The sequence below is a fragment of the Ovis canadensis genome, chromosome 26, assembly GCF_042477335.2.
Source record: "Ovis canadensis isolate MfBH-ARS-UI-01 breed Bighorn chromosome 26, ARS-UI_OviCan_v2, whole genome shotgun sequence".
In the NCBI taxonomy this organism is placed as follows: domain Eukaryota; kingdom Metazoa; phylum Chordata; class Mammalia; order Artiodactyla; family Bovidae; genus Ovis; species Ovis canadensis.
Genome location: NC_091270.1, coordinates 39,858,583 through 39,873,485, shown reverse-complemented (window position 1 = coordinate 39,873,485; position 14,903 = coordinate 39,858,583). Strand labels below are relative to the sequence as shown.

The window sequence follows — 14,903 nt, the reverse complement described above, 5'->3', positions numbered from 1 at the left end:
AGTCAAACTATCATTAATGAAGGAAAAGAGCCTTTAAAAGAGAAAAAGTATAGTATGGCTGTGTATTGCTGAGTGCCTTTGGATTCTCATCCGGCCTTGCATCTGATGAAACAATCTATTAGGGCCCAGAAAAGTTACCTTTGGAATCTTAAGCCTTTTGCAAGGATTCTTGAGAAATCTATTGCACACACAGACTGGAGACACAAAAACGACGTGATTGTCTGTCCCCGCTTTGATGGCCAGCTTCCCCCTTTGCATTTTCAAGTCTGGTGTGGTTGTGTTTCTTCGATAATTGAAGTGGCCATTCTCTAAGACAACAGATCATACAGGTTTCCAAGGTGGATGATATTTGATGCAGTTCATATGAAAGATTTTTAAAAAGGTTACCCCTTTCCTCCTTATTTACATCTAAGCATCCCAGCTACCTATGGGGTTTTAGTTACTGGTTGGGAATCTGGACTTCTTGAGGGTTTTTTGGTAGAAAAACAGTAGTAAAATCCCCAGAAGCCTTGAAAATTCCACTTGTGGCTTGGCTACTAAGATTTACCAAAGTCTACATTTGGAGGCTTCCCACTTCCCTAAACACACACACACACACACACACGCACACACACACACACAGAATTTATCCTGCAGCCACTAGAATAGTCTGATTTTGTCTGCGTTCACTTGGTGGGGCTTTAAAACTGTGACTTCTCATATTGAGTAGATGTAGAAAAATTAACCCTCACAGTCTCAGATGAGTTGTTAGGACTGAAAAATAACTTCCATCCATGAGGCTTTTCTGTGGTGAAATCAACCCTCATAGAGCCTGTCTATCCCATGAGGACTGATTGAAATCTCACTGGGTCATCTCTGTGTTCCTCGCCCTTCAGAGGCTCAGCAGCAGGTCAATAGAAGTGGCCATCCTTGGGCTTAGTCAGACCCTAGTGATTTATTTCTTTCTAAGAATGTTCATTTCCAAGTTTTTCAAGCATGCAGTGAAGTTCAAAGAATGATTAAACTCACTTTCATGTGTCCAAGGGCTTCCCTTGTAGCTCAGCTGGTAAAGAATCCACCTCCAATGAGGGAGACCTGAGTTCAATCCCTGGCTTGGGAAGATCCCCTGGAGAAGGGAAAGGCTTCCCACTCCAGTATTTTGGCCTGGAGAATTCCATGGACTGTATAGTCCATGGGGTTGCAGGGTCGGACACAACTGAGTAACTTTCACACACGCACGTGTCCAAGGTTTTTCAAATGATTACCATTTTGTTCTCTGTTTGGTGTTTTTTTAAAAGGAAATATTACAGATATAGTGGAATATCCTTCCCTATACAATTTCCATTTCAATTTCCCCTTGCTACCCAGAGTCATCACTGTCTTGGAGTGTCATTTCCATTTTACCAGTTATATGTGGCAAAATGTATAAAAATTACATAGAATCATAATGTGTTTTAAAATTGTATATAAATGGTGTCACACTTGAGCCTTTTGCAAGCTACTTTTAATAGTCAGCATTTTAAGAATCCTTTTCATCCTAGTACCTTAAAGTCAAGTTTATTTATTTTTGTTTGCTATATGGTACTCTGATACAAGACTATACCACAGTGTACCCATTCCTTTCCTGATGGCCACTGGACTGCCTGTGATTTTGTTTCTGCTGTTAGTAACACTGTGAACAGTCTTCCCATGTATGAGTTTTTCTAAATCTGCCCTACACAGTGCAGTAGCCACTAGCTAAAACGTGGGAGCCTAAATTGCAATGTGCTATAAATATAAAATACAAACCAGATTTTGAAGACTTAGAATAAAAAAACTATAAAATTTCTCATTAGTTTTATATTTGTTACATAGTGAAATGACAATGTTTTATGTATTTTGTGAAGTAAAATATATTGTTAAAATTAATTTTACCTTTAATTTGGCTACTAATCTTTTTAAATTTTGTATGTATATAATAACTTGTGTTATATTTCTATTGATCAAGACTGTTCTAGATCGGGAGTCATCATCTACCACCCACAGGTCACCCATCTATCTGTGTTGTAAAAAGTTTTACTAGAAAACATGCCCATTTGTTTACGTATTGTCAATGGCTCCTTCCCTGCTACAAAAGCAGAGCTGATACTTGCAAGAGAGACTGTATGAGCCTAAAATATTTACCATCTGGCCTTTAAGGAAAGGTTTGTCCATCCCTATTCTAGAGCGATGACTTTTAACCTTTTTAAAACTAAGTTTCTAAAATATATTTTAAGAATTATATTTAATACTGTGATCCAATACACACACACAGACACACACACACAGACACCTGAAACAAAAGTTTCATAAATACTTACTCTTTTCATTTTCCTCCTTTTTTTTTTTTGTTTCCTGGTCTGTTCCGTTAAACTGCCTTGACTCACAAAATTGAGCTGGCCATTCATTCACTACCAGTCATTTAATATCTTTGTTCCCTTTGCATCTGGCAACTGAACATTTTTCTTTCTTTTAATGCTTCACTTTATACTAAATAATCATGTGTATGTTCTCACACATACCACATTTACTTTTTGTTTTGTTTTCTCTATTTATATACATTTCTTCTGGTGTTTTTCTGCAGCAGCTCAGCAGCTGTAGTGCTGGAATTTCTCCCATGGCAATTTTCTGAGCCTGAAGACCAAGAGACTGTAGGGCCACTCTGATGTGGTTGAATTGCCAGAGAGACCTAGCTTTTTTTTTCCCTAGACTGAGGACTTGTCATTATTCACAACTTCATATCTTGGCCTCATCTGCAAAACCACTGTTGTTGGATCTGATGAGGATGGATAAAAATATTTTATGAAAACTTCTGATGATATTTTGCCAGAGGATAAAATAAAGATAATCTACTACCATAGCACTTTCTAAGATTTGATATCCCCAAGGCCCCTAGGGAGAAGGCACTGGCAACCCACTGCTGTACTGTTGCCTGGAGAATCCCATGGGCGGAGGAGCCTGGTAGGCTGCAGTCCATGGGGTCGCTAAAAGTCGGACACGACTGAGCAACTTCACTTTCATTTTTCACTTTCATGCATTGGGGAAGGAAATGGCAACCCATTCCAGTATTCTTGCCTGGAGAATCCCAGGGACGGTGGAGCCTGGTGGGCTGCTGTCTATGGGGTCGCACAGAGTCAGACACGACTGAAGCGACTTAGCAGCAGCAAGGCCCCTAGAGCGACTTTGGAATGTAAAGAATATTATTACTTGTAACATTGCCATCACTGTCATATTTCGTTTTAATAGATTTAAAACTTTTAAAAATGCAGTCCTAGGAGTAGGAGGTGGGGAGAGAAGCATATTTTTGGAGAACATGTTTCATGGAAGCAAACTTTCTCTAAACTTTTCTGTTAATGAACAAGAGATTCCACTGCCTGTGAGGACCATACGGGGCTGGGCAATGCTGAACACAAAGAACAATCAATACATTCTTGGCTGTAAGGTCATATGCATTAAATAAGGCAGTTCTGATACCAAATCAATACTGTTTTGTGTATTTTCTACAGCAGATATTGAGATATAGATCCACTGTGGTGGGAGAGAGTGTCATCAGGAGATATCAGTTCAGACAAATCTAGGTTACCACCAACAGGGAAAGGGCTGGATTGATTGTGGTCTGTCCCACTGTGTGGGGAAATGTCAGGTCAGAGTGAATATTCATGTGGTCCTCGGAAAGAGGGAAATCAATCAGCTAAACCTTCTACTTAATAAGGGAACCATTTTCTCCAAGGCGAGGTTCTTTTCTTGAACTTGATATTCCTGTCCCCAATGCGACAGTCATTCTATCTTAGAGACACAATCAAAGATTTCATAGAAAGCCTAAGGGCAGATTCATTCCATAGTTTTGGTATAAGGTTTAATATGGTTCTATCTAAGCATTGCACTACAAATCTAGTTAAAATTGAAATAATGTTTCCTTTAACTCCATGGAACAAGCTAGATCCTTTGAAGCTATATCAAGAGAGTACCAGGCACAGGAGAAATCTTTTGTTTTTGGTCCACAGTTCATTTGTCCTGTGATCTTGCAAAACCTCCCCAATCTCTGTATATCTCTGTGCGTTGGCTTGTATGATAATGTTCAATTTTTCTTTGTAGAGATGACACGTGGTATAATAGCTGACATACATGTTTTGGCAGAGAGGGCCAGAGTATGAAGGCAGTTCCTCCCAAATCATGGTTTGGGGGCTTTTCCAAATTTAGTAGACTCACTTATCTTTAATCACACTCAAGAAATCACCTGCCATTCATGTGTATAAGGTTTCAAAAGAGCCCCTGTTCTGTCTTCCCCCAAATTATTTTTTCAGAACTTGCCAGCACTGGTCAGGCTTCAAGAGCATAGTAGGTTCATACTCCATTGGCTGTTTTGTTTTTTTTTTTTTTAACAGAAACCAAATTAATTACTTTTATCATTTGTTTCTACATTTTCCAGGCACCTTTTAAAAATGAATAAGAGCAGCTCTGATTTAGAGAAAGTGAGCCAGGGCTCTGCCGAGAGCCTGAGGGGCGTCCACGTCAGCTTCACCACGGGCTCCACGGACAGCCTGGCCTCTGACTCCAGGACCTGCAGCGACGGAGGTAATACACTTGACCTTGATGGAGAGGCTTAGGTTCTCCTGAGCCTGGAGGGCCAGGCCTGGGTTAATTGCCAAGATTCGGAAGCATTGAGCTAGACCTACTGTCTCGGACCCACTTTCCCCACAAAATAGACTCTACCGAGGAGGGTTTTTTTTTTTTTTTTGTAAGAGTTCTCTTTATTTTTATTTATTTATTTGTTTGGCTGCACTGCACAGCATATGCTATGCTGTGCTTAGTCACTCAGTCATGTCCAACTCTTTGCAACCCCATGAACTATAGCCCACCAGGCTCCTCTATCCATGGGGATTCTCCAGGCAAGAATACTAGAGTGGGTTGCCGTGCCCTCCTCCAGGGGGTTTTCCCAACCCAGGGATCAAACCTATGTCACCCACATTGCAGGTGGATTCTTTACTGTCTGAACCACCAGAGAAGCCCATGAATACTGGAGTGGGTAGCCTATCCCTTCTCCATGGGGTCTTCCTGATCCAGGAATTGAACTGGGATCTCCTGCATTGCAGGTGGATTCTTTACCAGCTGAGCTACCAGGGAAGCCCACTGCATGGCATGTGGGATCTTAATTCCTCAACCAGAAATGGAACCCACACCCCCACACTGGAAGGTGGCATCTTAACCGCTGGACCACCAGAGAAATTCTTACTCCCTGTTGAATTTATGGCAAGGTGCTTCACCCCATAGCTCCCTCTCCAATCACACATAGTACATCCACATGGCAATACGGTGGGAGGTCGGAAGCATATCGAAAGACTCCTGACTCCTGGGCAATGAGTCATTATATATATAGGTCTGCACTTGATTTCTATCCTCAGGATTGGTTCACAATGGCAATCCCAAGTTCCCTCTCCCTCCACCCTCTGTCTCTCCTTTTCTTTCACAGGCATGCACACACACATATGCACACACTTACTTGGATGCACAGCAGGTGTTTGTATCAGTGTTTGTTGAATCAAACCATGGAGGCTTCATTAGACCACCACTAATCCCAGAGCTTCTGGATAAAGCTCTAAGGCTTCATATGTGGGTATGTCCTGATTGGGCTTCCCAGGTGGTACTAGTGGTAAAGAACCCACCTGCCAATGCAAGAGAAGCAAGAGGTATGGGTTCGATCCCTAGGTTGGGAAGATCCCTTGGAGGAGGGCACAGCAACCCACTCCAGTGTTCTTGCCTGGAGAATCTCATGGACAGAGGAGCCTGGCGGGCTGCAGTCCATAGGGTCGCAAAGAGTTGGAAGCAATTTATCACACATGTACACACGTCCTGATTGGGTATACAGTTGCCTCCCCACCCCCCACCCCCAACCCCCCCCATATCTGCAGGCTCTGAATTCACAGATTCGAACAGGTTCCCCAGGTTAAATCTTTGGTTTAATCGATGGATGCAGAACCTGCAGATACAGCAGGCTGACAGTACTCTGATGCTGTTTTGTATAAGATAGTTGAACATCTATGGATTTTGGTATCCCAGGGGACTCCTGGAAACAATTCCCCCAGGGAAAATGAGGGATAACTGTATTCCAAAAAAAAGAACTCTCGCTTCCTGGTAGTTTTGATGGGTAGTATTAGAACCTTCAGCCTTTAACATTTGTGTGAGTGTGTGTGTGTGTGTGTTGACTCCTGTATTTCTCATTGACTTGCCCTAGCACGATAGATTTGAACATGTGCTATCATGACCCTCTCAGTCCTAAGGAAATATTTATTCTCCGTAGGTATTTTTAGAGTAGAAAGTTCCAGTGTGAATTTATTGTCACCAACATTTTTCTATCTAAAAGATTAGTGCCACTCAGACAGAAGCATAGAAGTCAGTCTGTGGTGTGTTCTGATGGGAAACTTCCGATAGCTCTGACTTAAAAACAGGAAATATCTTAGCCTTGATTTGGGTGGGATGTGGCAAAAGAACATTTTCTTTCTCTACAGGTTGTCCTGAGCGTCTATCTTTTTCCTTTCCCCCTTCGATTGTGCAGAAATTTCTACACAGCACATTATTCTGTGGAGGGCTGGGCTGGGCATGTGAACCATTAGACCCTGTGCTGGTCCGCAGGGACCTGCTCTTTTGGGATTTTGAGCAATTCTGTGGGAGGGGCTTCCATCTGCCACCCACCAGCTCATGTTGGTGAGAACTGGACTAAATTGCTCCAGCACTTTTCTTCTCAGAACCAGCAAATCATGACGTTTGCTCTTGGGCTCTTACCGTCTAGCCAGGAAGGTAAGATTAAAATTCCTGACCTGTGGGTGGATGGAGTAAGCAAGCAAATTGGGCTGCTCAGAACAAGAGTGTTTATGAAAGCGTCCGGAGAGAGAAGAATCAGTGAGGGCTGGTGGAGGGTTCAGAGAAGGCTTCCTGAGGAGATGAGACTTCAGCTCTTGTATCAAGAGTGGTTAAACTTGAGGAGGTAGTGGGAGGAAGGGGGGATTTTGTAGGTTAAGGAGTCAGTTCAGGAGGGAAAAAGGCACAAGGTTAGCAATGCACAGGGCAGAAGGGTGAGACCAGCCTGACACACTTCAGTGGAAGCGAATGAGGGGCACTAGTCTACGAGGTGGTGGGAGGCCGGGGGCAGGCTGGTGCAAAGCTCTCCAAACCAGTCTGTGGAATTTGGAAGTAGGGAGCCACTTGGGGGTTTATGAGTATGTTGGTGACACCTAACTCTGACTTTTAGAATTAAAATGAACACTTGTCCGTCTGACACTGAGATGACACTGTAAAACCAGCTATGCTTCGATTTTTTAAAAAGGATGCATTTTCATGGTTATCCTTTTACTATGAGCTAGTCAGTGGAAATGCCCCTCAAAATCTAGATTCCTGGAATAACAAAAAGGTATATATTGCACTGGCCGAAAAGTTCGTTCAAGTTTTTCTGTAACACATTATGGAAAAACCCAAACGAACTTTTTGGCCAACCCAATACCTTCTCAACCAGACTCTGGCTCGTCAGAGCAAACCAGTTTCTATCTGCTGCTCCTACGTATGGCTCTGTACCCAGAACCCTGCTTTGAAACTGGCAAGAGACCACAGGAATTCTCTCTCTCTTTTCTCCTTTTTAATGTCTCTTAAACATTAATCTGGAGACTATCCAGAACCACCAGTCATGAAATGTAAGAAACCCTTCATTTAGCCACTCATCATTAGCCAAGGCAGCTGGCTTCAATCTGTTGTTGAACAGTGAGCTTTTCGTCCCATGGATCCTTACTCACTTTTACCTTGGAGCAGAAATACTTACCCATCGTGCCTTTTGTTACTATTTGGCATCCAGTGCTGAAGCTGAGACAGGGAACCAAGACAGGAGAGGTAGAATTAATTCAAGAATGTAGCATCAACCTCTTTAATATTATATTCCAAATCAAAAGAGACCATTCGATTATTGATTTTGTCAGTAAGAATTCAACTCATGAAAATGACGCATTTTGCGGACTCTGAGTCTGTGGTATGAGCAAGCCCGAGTGAGTTGAGGACAAAGTCATTCCAGGGCATGTACATAGTAGTAGTTTTTAGAAACTTCTTGGAAACTCATCTGGGTTCATGGTGAAAGTTAGTTTTCTTCTATCCAGGTTTTGGGCCCCACCCCCTGCAAAAGTTTTTAATTTTATAAGAAAAATAAACATAATTGCAAGCTGTAATTTTGTTGCATTTTTTAAAAAACGAGTCTGTCTAAACTTGACAAAATATTTTTATATCAATGTTAATTCAGCTCTTTGTGCTTGTGTTGCATTTCTTACTCCTCTGAGCACATCTGTTATCCCATTTGTCCATGTGGGCAGTTCCATTGAACAGTGGGTCAACTCGGTGAAAGGAAAAATCCATCTAAGCAGTTGTCAGGTTTATGCTTGGGTAGGGAGGGACAAACTGCATGTGTAAGGACAGATCTATGAACGCTGCCAAGGGGAAGGTCATGTGGAGTGAATGCATGGATGGGGTTGGGAGGAATGGTCATCAGGAGACTCATGTGCTTTTAAATGGTTGCTTTTAAATATTGCAAACCTCATAACTGCATTAAGATCATTTTCCGTTTTGATGTAGGATAACATTTAAATTAAGAGTTCCACAGTTAAACAAACATCATGGACGCCAGGCTCCCATCTCTGATTGAACTGAAAATGTGGTCACAAGGGATAGATGAGAGGTCTAAATAACCAGACAGTAGTGACTATAAACTCCCACGAAGAAATATACCCAGGCAGTGTTTCTGTTCTGATTTTTGTCACTGGCAAACCAGAGGCACAGAAAGTTCATTAACTATCTTGACAGTAGTGAGCTTGCATTTCTCGATAATAATGCCAAGAGGATTTTTAAAATATAGACATTAACGCAGTCACGATATGCTTAGTTGCTCAGTTGTGTCGGACTCTGTGACCCCATGGACCGTAGCCTGCCCAGCTCCTCTGTCCATGGGATTTCCCAGGCAAGAATACTGGAGGGGGTTGCTATTTCCTTCCCCAGGGGATCTTCCTGACCCAGGGATCTAACCTGGGTCTCCTGCGTCTCATGCATTGGCAGGCAGATTCTAAAGAATCAGTTAAAACTGAGCCACCTGGGAAGTCCCACGCAAACTATGGATTGAGTACAATTTTAGATGTTGAAGACACAGCAGGGAGAGAAGGTGCTGCATCCCTTCTTCCATAGAGCTCACAGTCTAGTGTGGAGACATGGATAGCGAGGAAGATAAAGAACTCAAGTGGCCAGTGTGTCAGACAGCAGTAAGTGCTACAGGGAAAAGTCAGCCAGCAAGGGGGTGGGACGCACCTGTCAAGGGGAGACAGTAAGTCCACAAAGAGCATACATCAGCCTCACCCTCACTGAGCCCTTGCTCACCCACTTAGGCTATCACCCAAGCCTTTGTAAGAAGAAATAGTATTTTCAAAAAGGTAGTCCTGGGAGTTCCCTGACAGTGTAGTAGTTAGCATTCTGGGCTTTGCCATGGCCTGGGTTTAATCCCTGTTTCAGGGAACTGAGATCCTGCAAGCTACATGAAGCAACCAAAAAAAAAAAAAAAAAAAAATGGTGGTCCTGAAAAAGACATCTAAAACTTCTAAACCAAAAATAGTGTGTTTTCTATTAAGCAGGCTTGTTAGAACACTTGATCCTAACTGGATGGGTTCAGTCTAATATATTCCATCCGTGTTTTGCTCTAACACTGTATCTCTCCTCCCAGCCCTCCATGGAGATAGACTGAGCCCTCACAATATCACCGCACGTAAAGCTTCATCTTAGATTGAGCTATTCCCTTTAAACTAAATTTAAAAACGTATGTTATTTCAGTAAAGTCCATACATGTCTATGATACAAATCTAAACAGTGGAGAAAGATATAAAATGAAAAACCAGTCTTCAGACACTCCCACCCCAGCTCCCACCTCCACTTGGAACATTTTTTCTATATCATCCCACGAATTTGTATCCATATTCCAAATATCATAAGCTTCAGTTCTACACACTTTTGTACTTACTGTATCTTGAAGTCCTTCAAATCAGAACCTCTAGGTCAACGTCATTTTCTTTTCATGGTGCATATTTTTTCATTGTCTGAATGAGTTAAACCCTCCTCTTGTCAATGCATATGTAGGTTCCTTTCATTAGAAGTCTACAGTAGCATCCTGGGACACACACTGAGATAATTTGCTGAGCATATCTGTAAGATAACTTCTTAGAAGTGGAATTGACATATTAAAACATATATGCATTTTAAAATAGATGTTACCAAATTAACCTCTAAAAATGTCAATTTATGCTTCCATTAGCAGCATGCAAAAGTGCCTTGAACATTTAATTTTACTGTTAATTTGGAAGCAAACCCTTAGTGATTGTGTTATAATGGGAGAAATCATGATTCTGGAAACACACACGGGCTGTAGACATGAAATATTTTCCATGAGCCTGTTTTCCAAACAGACAGTGCTTCCCCATTTTGCGTGTCAGTGGCCTACCCATCTTGATCACTGTTTCTTGGGATGCTTAAGCAGTCCAGAGAAACATCTCACAAATGCTGCATTTTCCATATAACTGTAAAATGCTAATAATGTGTTTCCATTTTCAGACCACGTTTGCCTTCTTGAAAAAGTAAGCATTCCTCTTGAAGGAATGCCATATGCCTTCCTTTAACAAAATAACAACAACAAAATAGAGCTTAGTCTGTTTTGATTGTGGAACCAAACAAGAGCTTGTATAGTTCTTCTTTGGAGGAAAAAATTACTCTCTGTGAGTCTAAAACATACCCTCCACCCTGACCCTTAACATCTTCTGGAGGGGTGGGGAGGGGTTTTGGCCAAAATCTGCAAGACTGCCACTTCCTGTGTGATGCCGGCCTTCACCCATGGCTTCAGTTTCTCACCTTGAACGTGTAGGGATCGAAGCAGGCCATGGTGCGGACGAGGTTTCTCCATCTGCTTTGTTCCCTCTGCCTTGCCTGTAGTAGGTGCTCAGGAAATATGAGTGAATGAATGGATTAATCTATACAGTCATTTCCAGCCAGCCAGTCATTTCCTCTTGCCCTCATTTTAAAAAAGATCCAAAAAACACTGAAGTGTTTTGAACAAAAGAAAATTCCATTTACTTTCCTTTACAAGGTGGAGAACAGTCAGATGCCGAAGCTAAAGTTTGGAGCTGGGCGGGGGGGCTCTTAGCTGGGACCCTGCCCTTTGTCCCCACATTTGCTCTGGCCTCCCTGCTGTCAAGGTCTGTGTCATTCAGTCCTTTACATCCGCCGTCAGAAGGCAGAGCCGGGCGCCAGGGGAGCCGCACGGGCTTATTTATACGTTTCAAAACTGGACTGACCACTTCCTCCTGCAGCCCAGCTCTCATTTTGGCTGTAGAGAACAATGAAAGTACCTATCAAAACCCAGCCAGAAGAGAGGACTCTATAATAAGAAAACCTCACAGTGCTGGGGTTGAACTTTTGGCCTGCGTTTCTGCATAGGAGTTAAGCTCTTTTTCCGGACCGTTGAAATCCTGGTTCCTCTTCTCTGCTTTCTAAATAGGATGGCACCAAATGAGTTCACCTTCCCATCGGCTGCTCTGAGATCCCACCCCGTGCACCACACGATAGTTTTGTCCGAGGAAACGTTTTCCTCTGAAGCACAGGCACTAAAGAGAGGCGGAGCTGTTCTGCTGTATAGCTAGCTACCGGCTTGATATGCAGAACTGAAAACTGGAAGGAAAACTTAGGAAATGGGGTTGGTAGCTCTCTGGCCCTATTAGTACCCAAAGTCATTTTTAAAAAACTACCAATGATGTAACTGTGATGTAGGCAGACGTCCCAGGAAAGTATTTTCCATTCTTACCCTTTTTATACCCTTAATTGTAAGCCAGAATTTGGAAACCGAGTGACCTAACACCGGCCTAAAACCCCAGGATATATTTGACTCTGTCTCATGCGCCTTTGGATCCAAGTCCTGAGAATATGGGCTGTTGGCCAAAGTGTTTCATGATTTTTTTAGGCACATTTTTCTAAACCAGTGGCTTGCCTGGGAGTTTTGAGACTATTTTAGGTGTCAAGGCATGTTTGTTCCTTCTTCTTTCTGGCTCTTCTAAATGCAGAGAGTGGCAGCTGCCACACATAGTAAGAGTCTAGCCTCTGCAAGGTCACAGCCATGTTTCTGAGGAGGTGCCCCAAGGAAGAGTCAAGAGCATGACAGAGCCAGAGTGGGCTTTCGGGGGCTCCCTGTGATTCCAGAGAAGACGGCTGCTGCCTGTCTTGCGGTGGAGAAATCACACTTTCATTGAGAAGGGTCACACATGGACATCTCTTTCTGAGAAGCCCTAAGAATATTAACAGCTGAGATGTTATTTATTCAGTCCCATGGTGCCTGGGAGCCATCAGAGAGAATTACGGTCTTCTCATCAGTCATGGATCCAAGTCTGAAGCGTGGATTAAGAATGCCTCAGGACAGAAGGTGGGGTGCCTGTTACCAAACTAGGTGATATTTTTCATTTGAAAAAAATGACAATATGTGTATGTAAAGGGCTTCCCAGGTGGAGGTGGTGATAAAGAACCCGCCTGCCAATGCAGGAGATGTAAGAGACACAAGTTTAATCCCTGGGTCAGGAAGATCCCCAGGAGGAGAGCATGGCAGCCCACTCCAATATTCTTTCCTGGAGACTCCCATGGATGGAGGAGCCTGGCAGGCTACAGGCCATAGGGTCGCAAAGAGTCAGACACGACTGAAGAGAGTTGGCATGCACGCACGCACACACACACACACACACACGTATGTAATGCCCAGTTATACAGGGAAAGGGCACGTTTCTGGTGAACCTCACTTCACTGGATGAGGTCTGTGTCATGTAGTCCTGTGCCTCCCCCGGGCAAGTGCCTGGCTGGGAGCCTTCCTGCGCAGTGCCATCATCTGACCGCTCAGCGCTTTAGGTGGTGCTTGCTGGGTGACAAACACCTAACATCTAAGAAATACAGAAAAACGAACCAGCCTACACACTAATCCTTGAAGCCACGCCTCCTAATATCCAGTACTCCTGGCCCAACTTAGTTCAGAGGTTGCAGGATATAGATCTCATCAAAGCCACTGACTCACAGTTCCCACAAGAAAGCAAGGGAACACCTACAGGGCAAAGGAGAAAAAAATCACTTCCTTCCAACTGCCTGAACACACACGTTATTTTTTGTGCTAAAGCACAACCTCTTGGTTTTCTTTGGTAATCCAGGGTAAGAAGTGTCGCTGATTTTATATATATATATATAAATTTTTTTTTTTTTTAAGATTCCTGCTATTCTTAAAGACTGAAAAGTTTTCCAGCCACAGCATAGGAGAGCTAGAGCTAGAGGGACAGAGGAAGCCAGATAACCATCAGTATAGAGGTATTTTCTTTCGGGGGCAGCTTTGAGACAGAATACACATGAGGAGCTGTTGAAAATGGAAACAGTGGCTGAAATTGTAGACTATTAGTTTTGGAAGGGGCCTTCGTGGGGATGCAGTCTGGTCAGCTTTAAATGAGGAAGCTCAGCTGAGTAAGATTGACAGCTGACATCTCTCTGTGCACCCTCAGATCAGGGTAGAGGCAGAAAGGGATGTGGTGAGAGCCGTACAAAGAAGGCAAGAAAAGCACACCAGATAAGGGGGTGGGTATAAGCATGAGGCTAAAAGAGGGGACTAGTCTACAAACTGACTTGTCACAGACCTCCCGGGCCAGTTGAACTGGGGATCAGGAGTCATAGGCAGGGTGTCCCTGTTGCTGGTCGTTGTTGTTCAGTTGCTCAGTCGTGTCCAACTCTTTGTGACCCCATGGGCTGACTGCAGCATGCCAGGCTCCCCTGTCCTTCACCATGTCCCAGAGTTTGCTCAAACTCATGTCCACTGAGTCGGTGATGCCATCCAACCATCTCATCCTCTGTCATCCCTTTCTCCTCCTGCCCTCAATCTTTCCCAGCATTGGGGTCTTTTCTAATGAGTTGGCTCTTCGCATCAGGTGGCCAAAGTATTAGAGTTTCAGCCTCAGCATCCGTCCTTCCAGCGAACATCAGGGCTGACTGACCGGAATTCTGATCACACGCCACTCCTCTCCCACCCTTATCTTCTGAGTGTCGATAATACATCTCTTTGCCTGAACCTGGTCCCCAGCTCCTGGGTTCAGTGAGCTGCGTGTACTAACTCTGTCCTTCTGGGGGCTTCGCACTGGGCTTGCTCTGCTGTCGCTCACGGATGCTGGTCAGAGAGGCTGGGGCACGGATATCAATGCCTGAGGACGTGGTCATCCACCTTGCTCTCTCTTGCCTATGGAGAAGCATCTTAAGTAAGGAAACCACCCCCGACCCCGCACCCTGCCCCATGTGGATATGAGAGGCTTGGTGCCGGCCACTTCTGTCCCACTTTGGCTGGAGAAAGCAGAGAGAGACTCAGGCATGAACAGCTATCGCATATGCACAAACAGCCCTACAAAGGCCTTGAGTGAAGTGACTCAAAACTAACAGTGGCCTTCCTGTGGGGGCTCTCTCCACGTGTCCCAGGCCTCTGTGTTTGTTGTGCATCTTTCATTCTAGTCGTCCTGCTGAGAGGAGAGGAGTTCAGAGAGGTACTGCATGCCCTGCCCTTAGGAGGGGACATGCACAGTCACAGCGGTCCCCAACGTTTTTGGCACCAGGGCCTGATTTCCTGCAGGACAGTTTTCCCACAGACTGTGGGTGGTGGGGGGTGAGATGGTTTGGGGATGATTCAAGCAAATCACATTGATTGTGCACTTTATTATTATTACATCAGCTTCACCTCAGGTCATCAGCCATTAGATCCTGGAGGTTGGGGCCCCCTGAAAATGATGGGTGCACATCATAAGTGTCCATTTCCTTAAATCTGAGACCCCTGTTTCTTTCACATTTTA

The 14,903-nt window shown here is 43.8% G+C and overlaps 1 protein-coding gene across 1 annotated transcript in view; it reads left to right on the top strand.

The window, feature by feature from the left end:
* The window catches only part of PRAG1 (PEAK1 related, kinase-activating pseudokinase 1), a 46,140-nt gene that overhangs the window by 22,317 nt on the left and 8,920 nt on the right, over nucleotides 1–14,903 (top strand). The window contains exon 4 of the mRNA XM_069573150.1: nucleotides 4,427–4,572. Within this exon, the coding sequence (XP_069429251.1) occupies nucleotides 4,427–4,572 (146 nt within the window). The remainder of the gene's footprint in view (nucleotides 1–4,426; nucleotides 4,573–14,903) is intronic.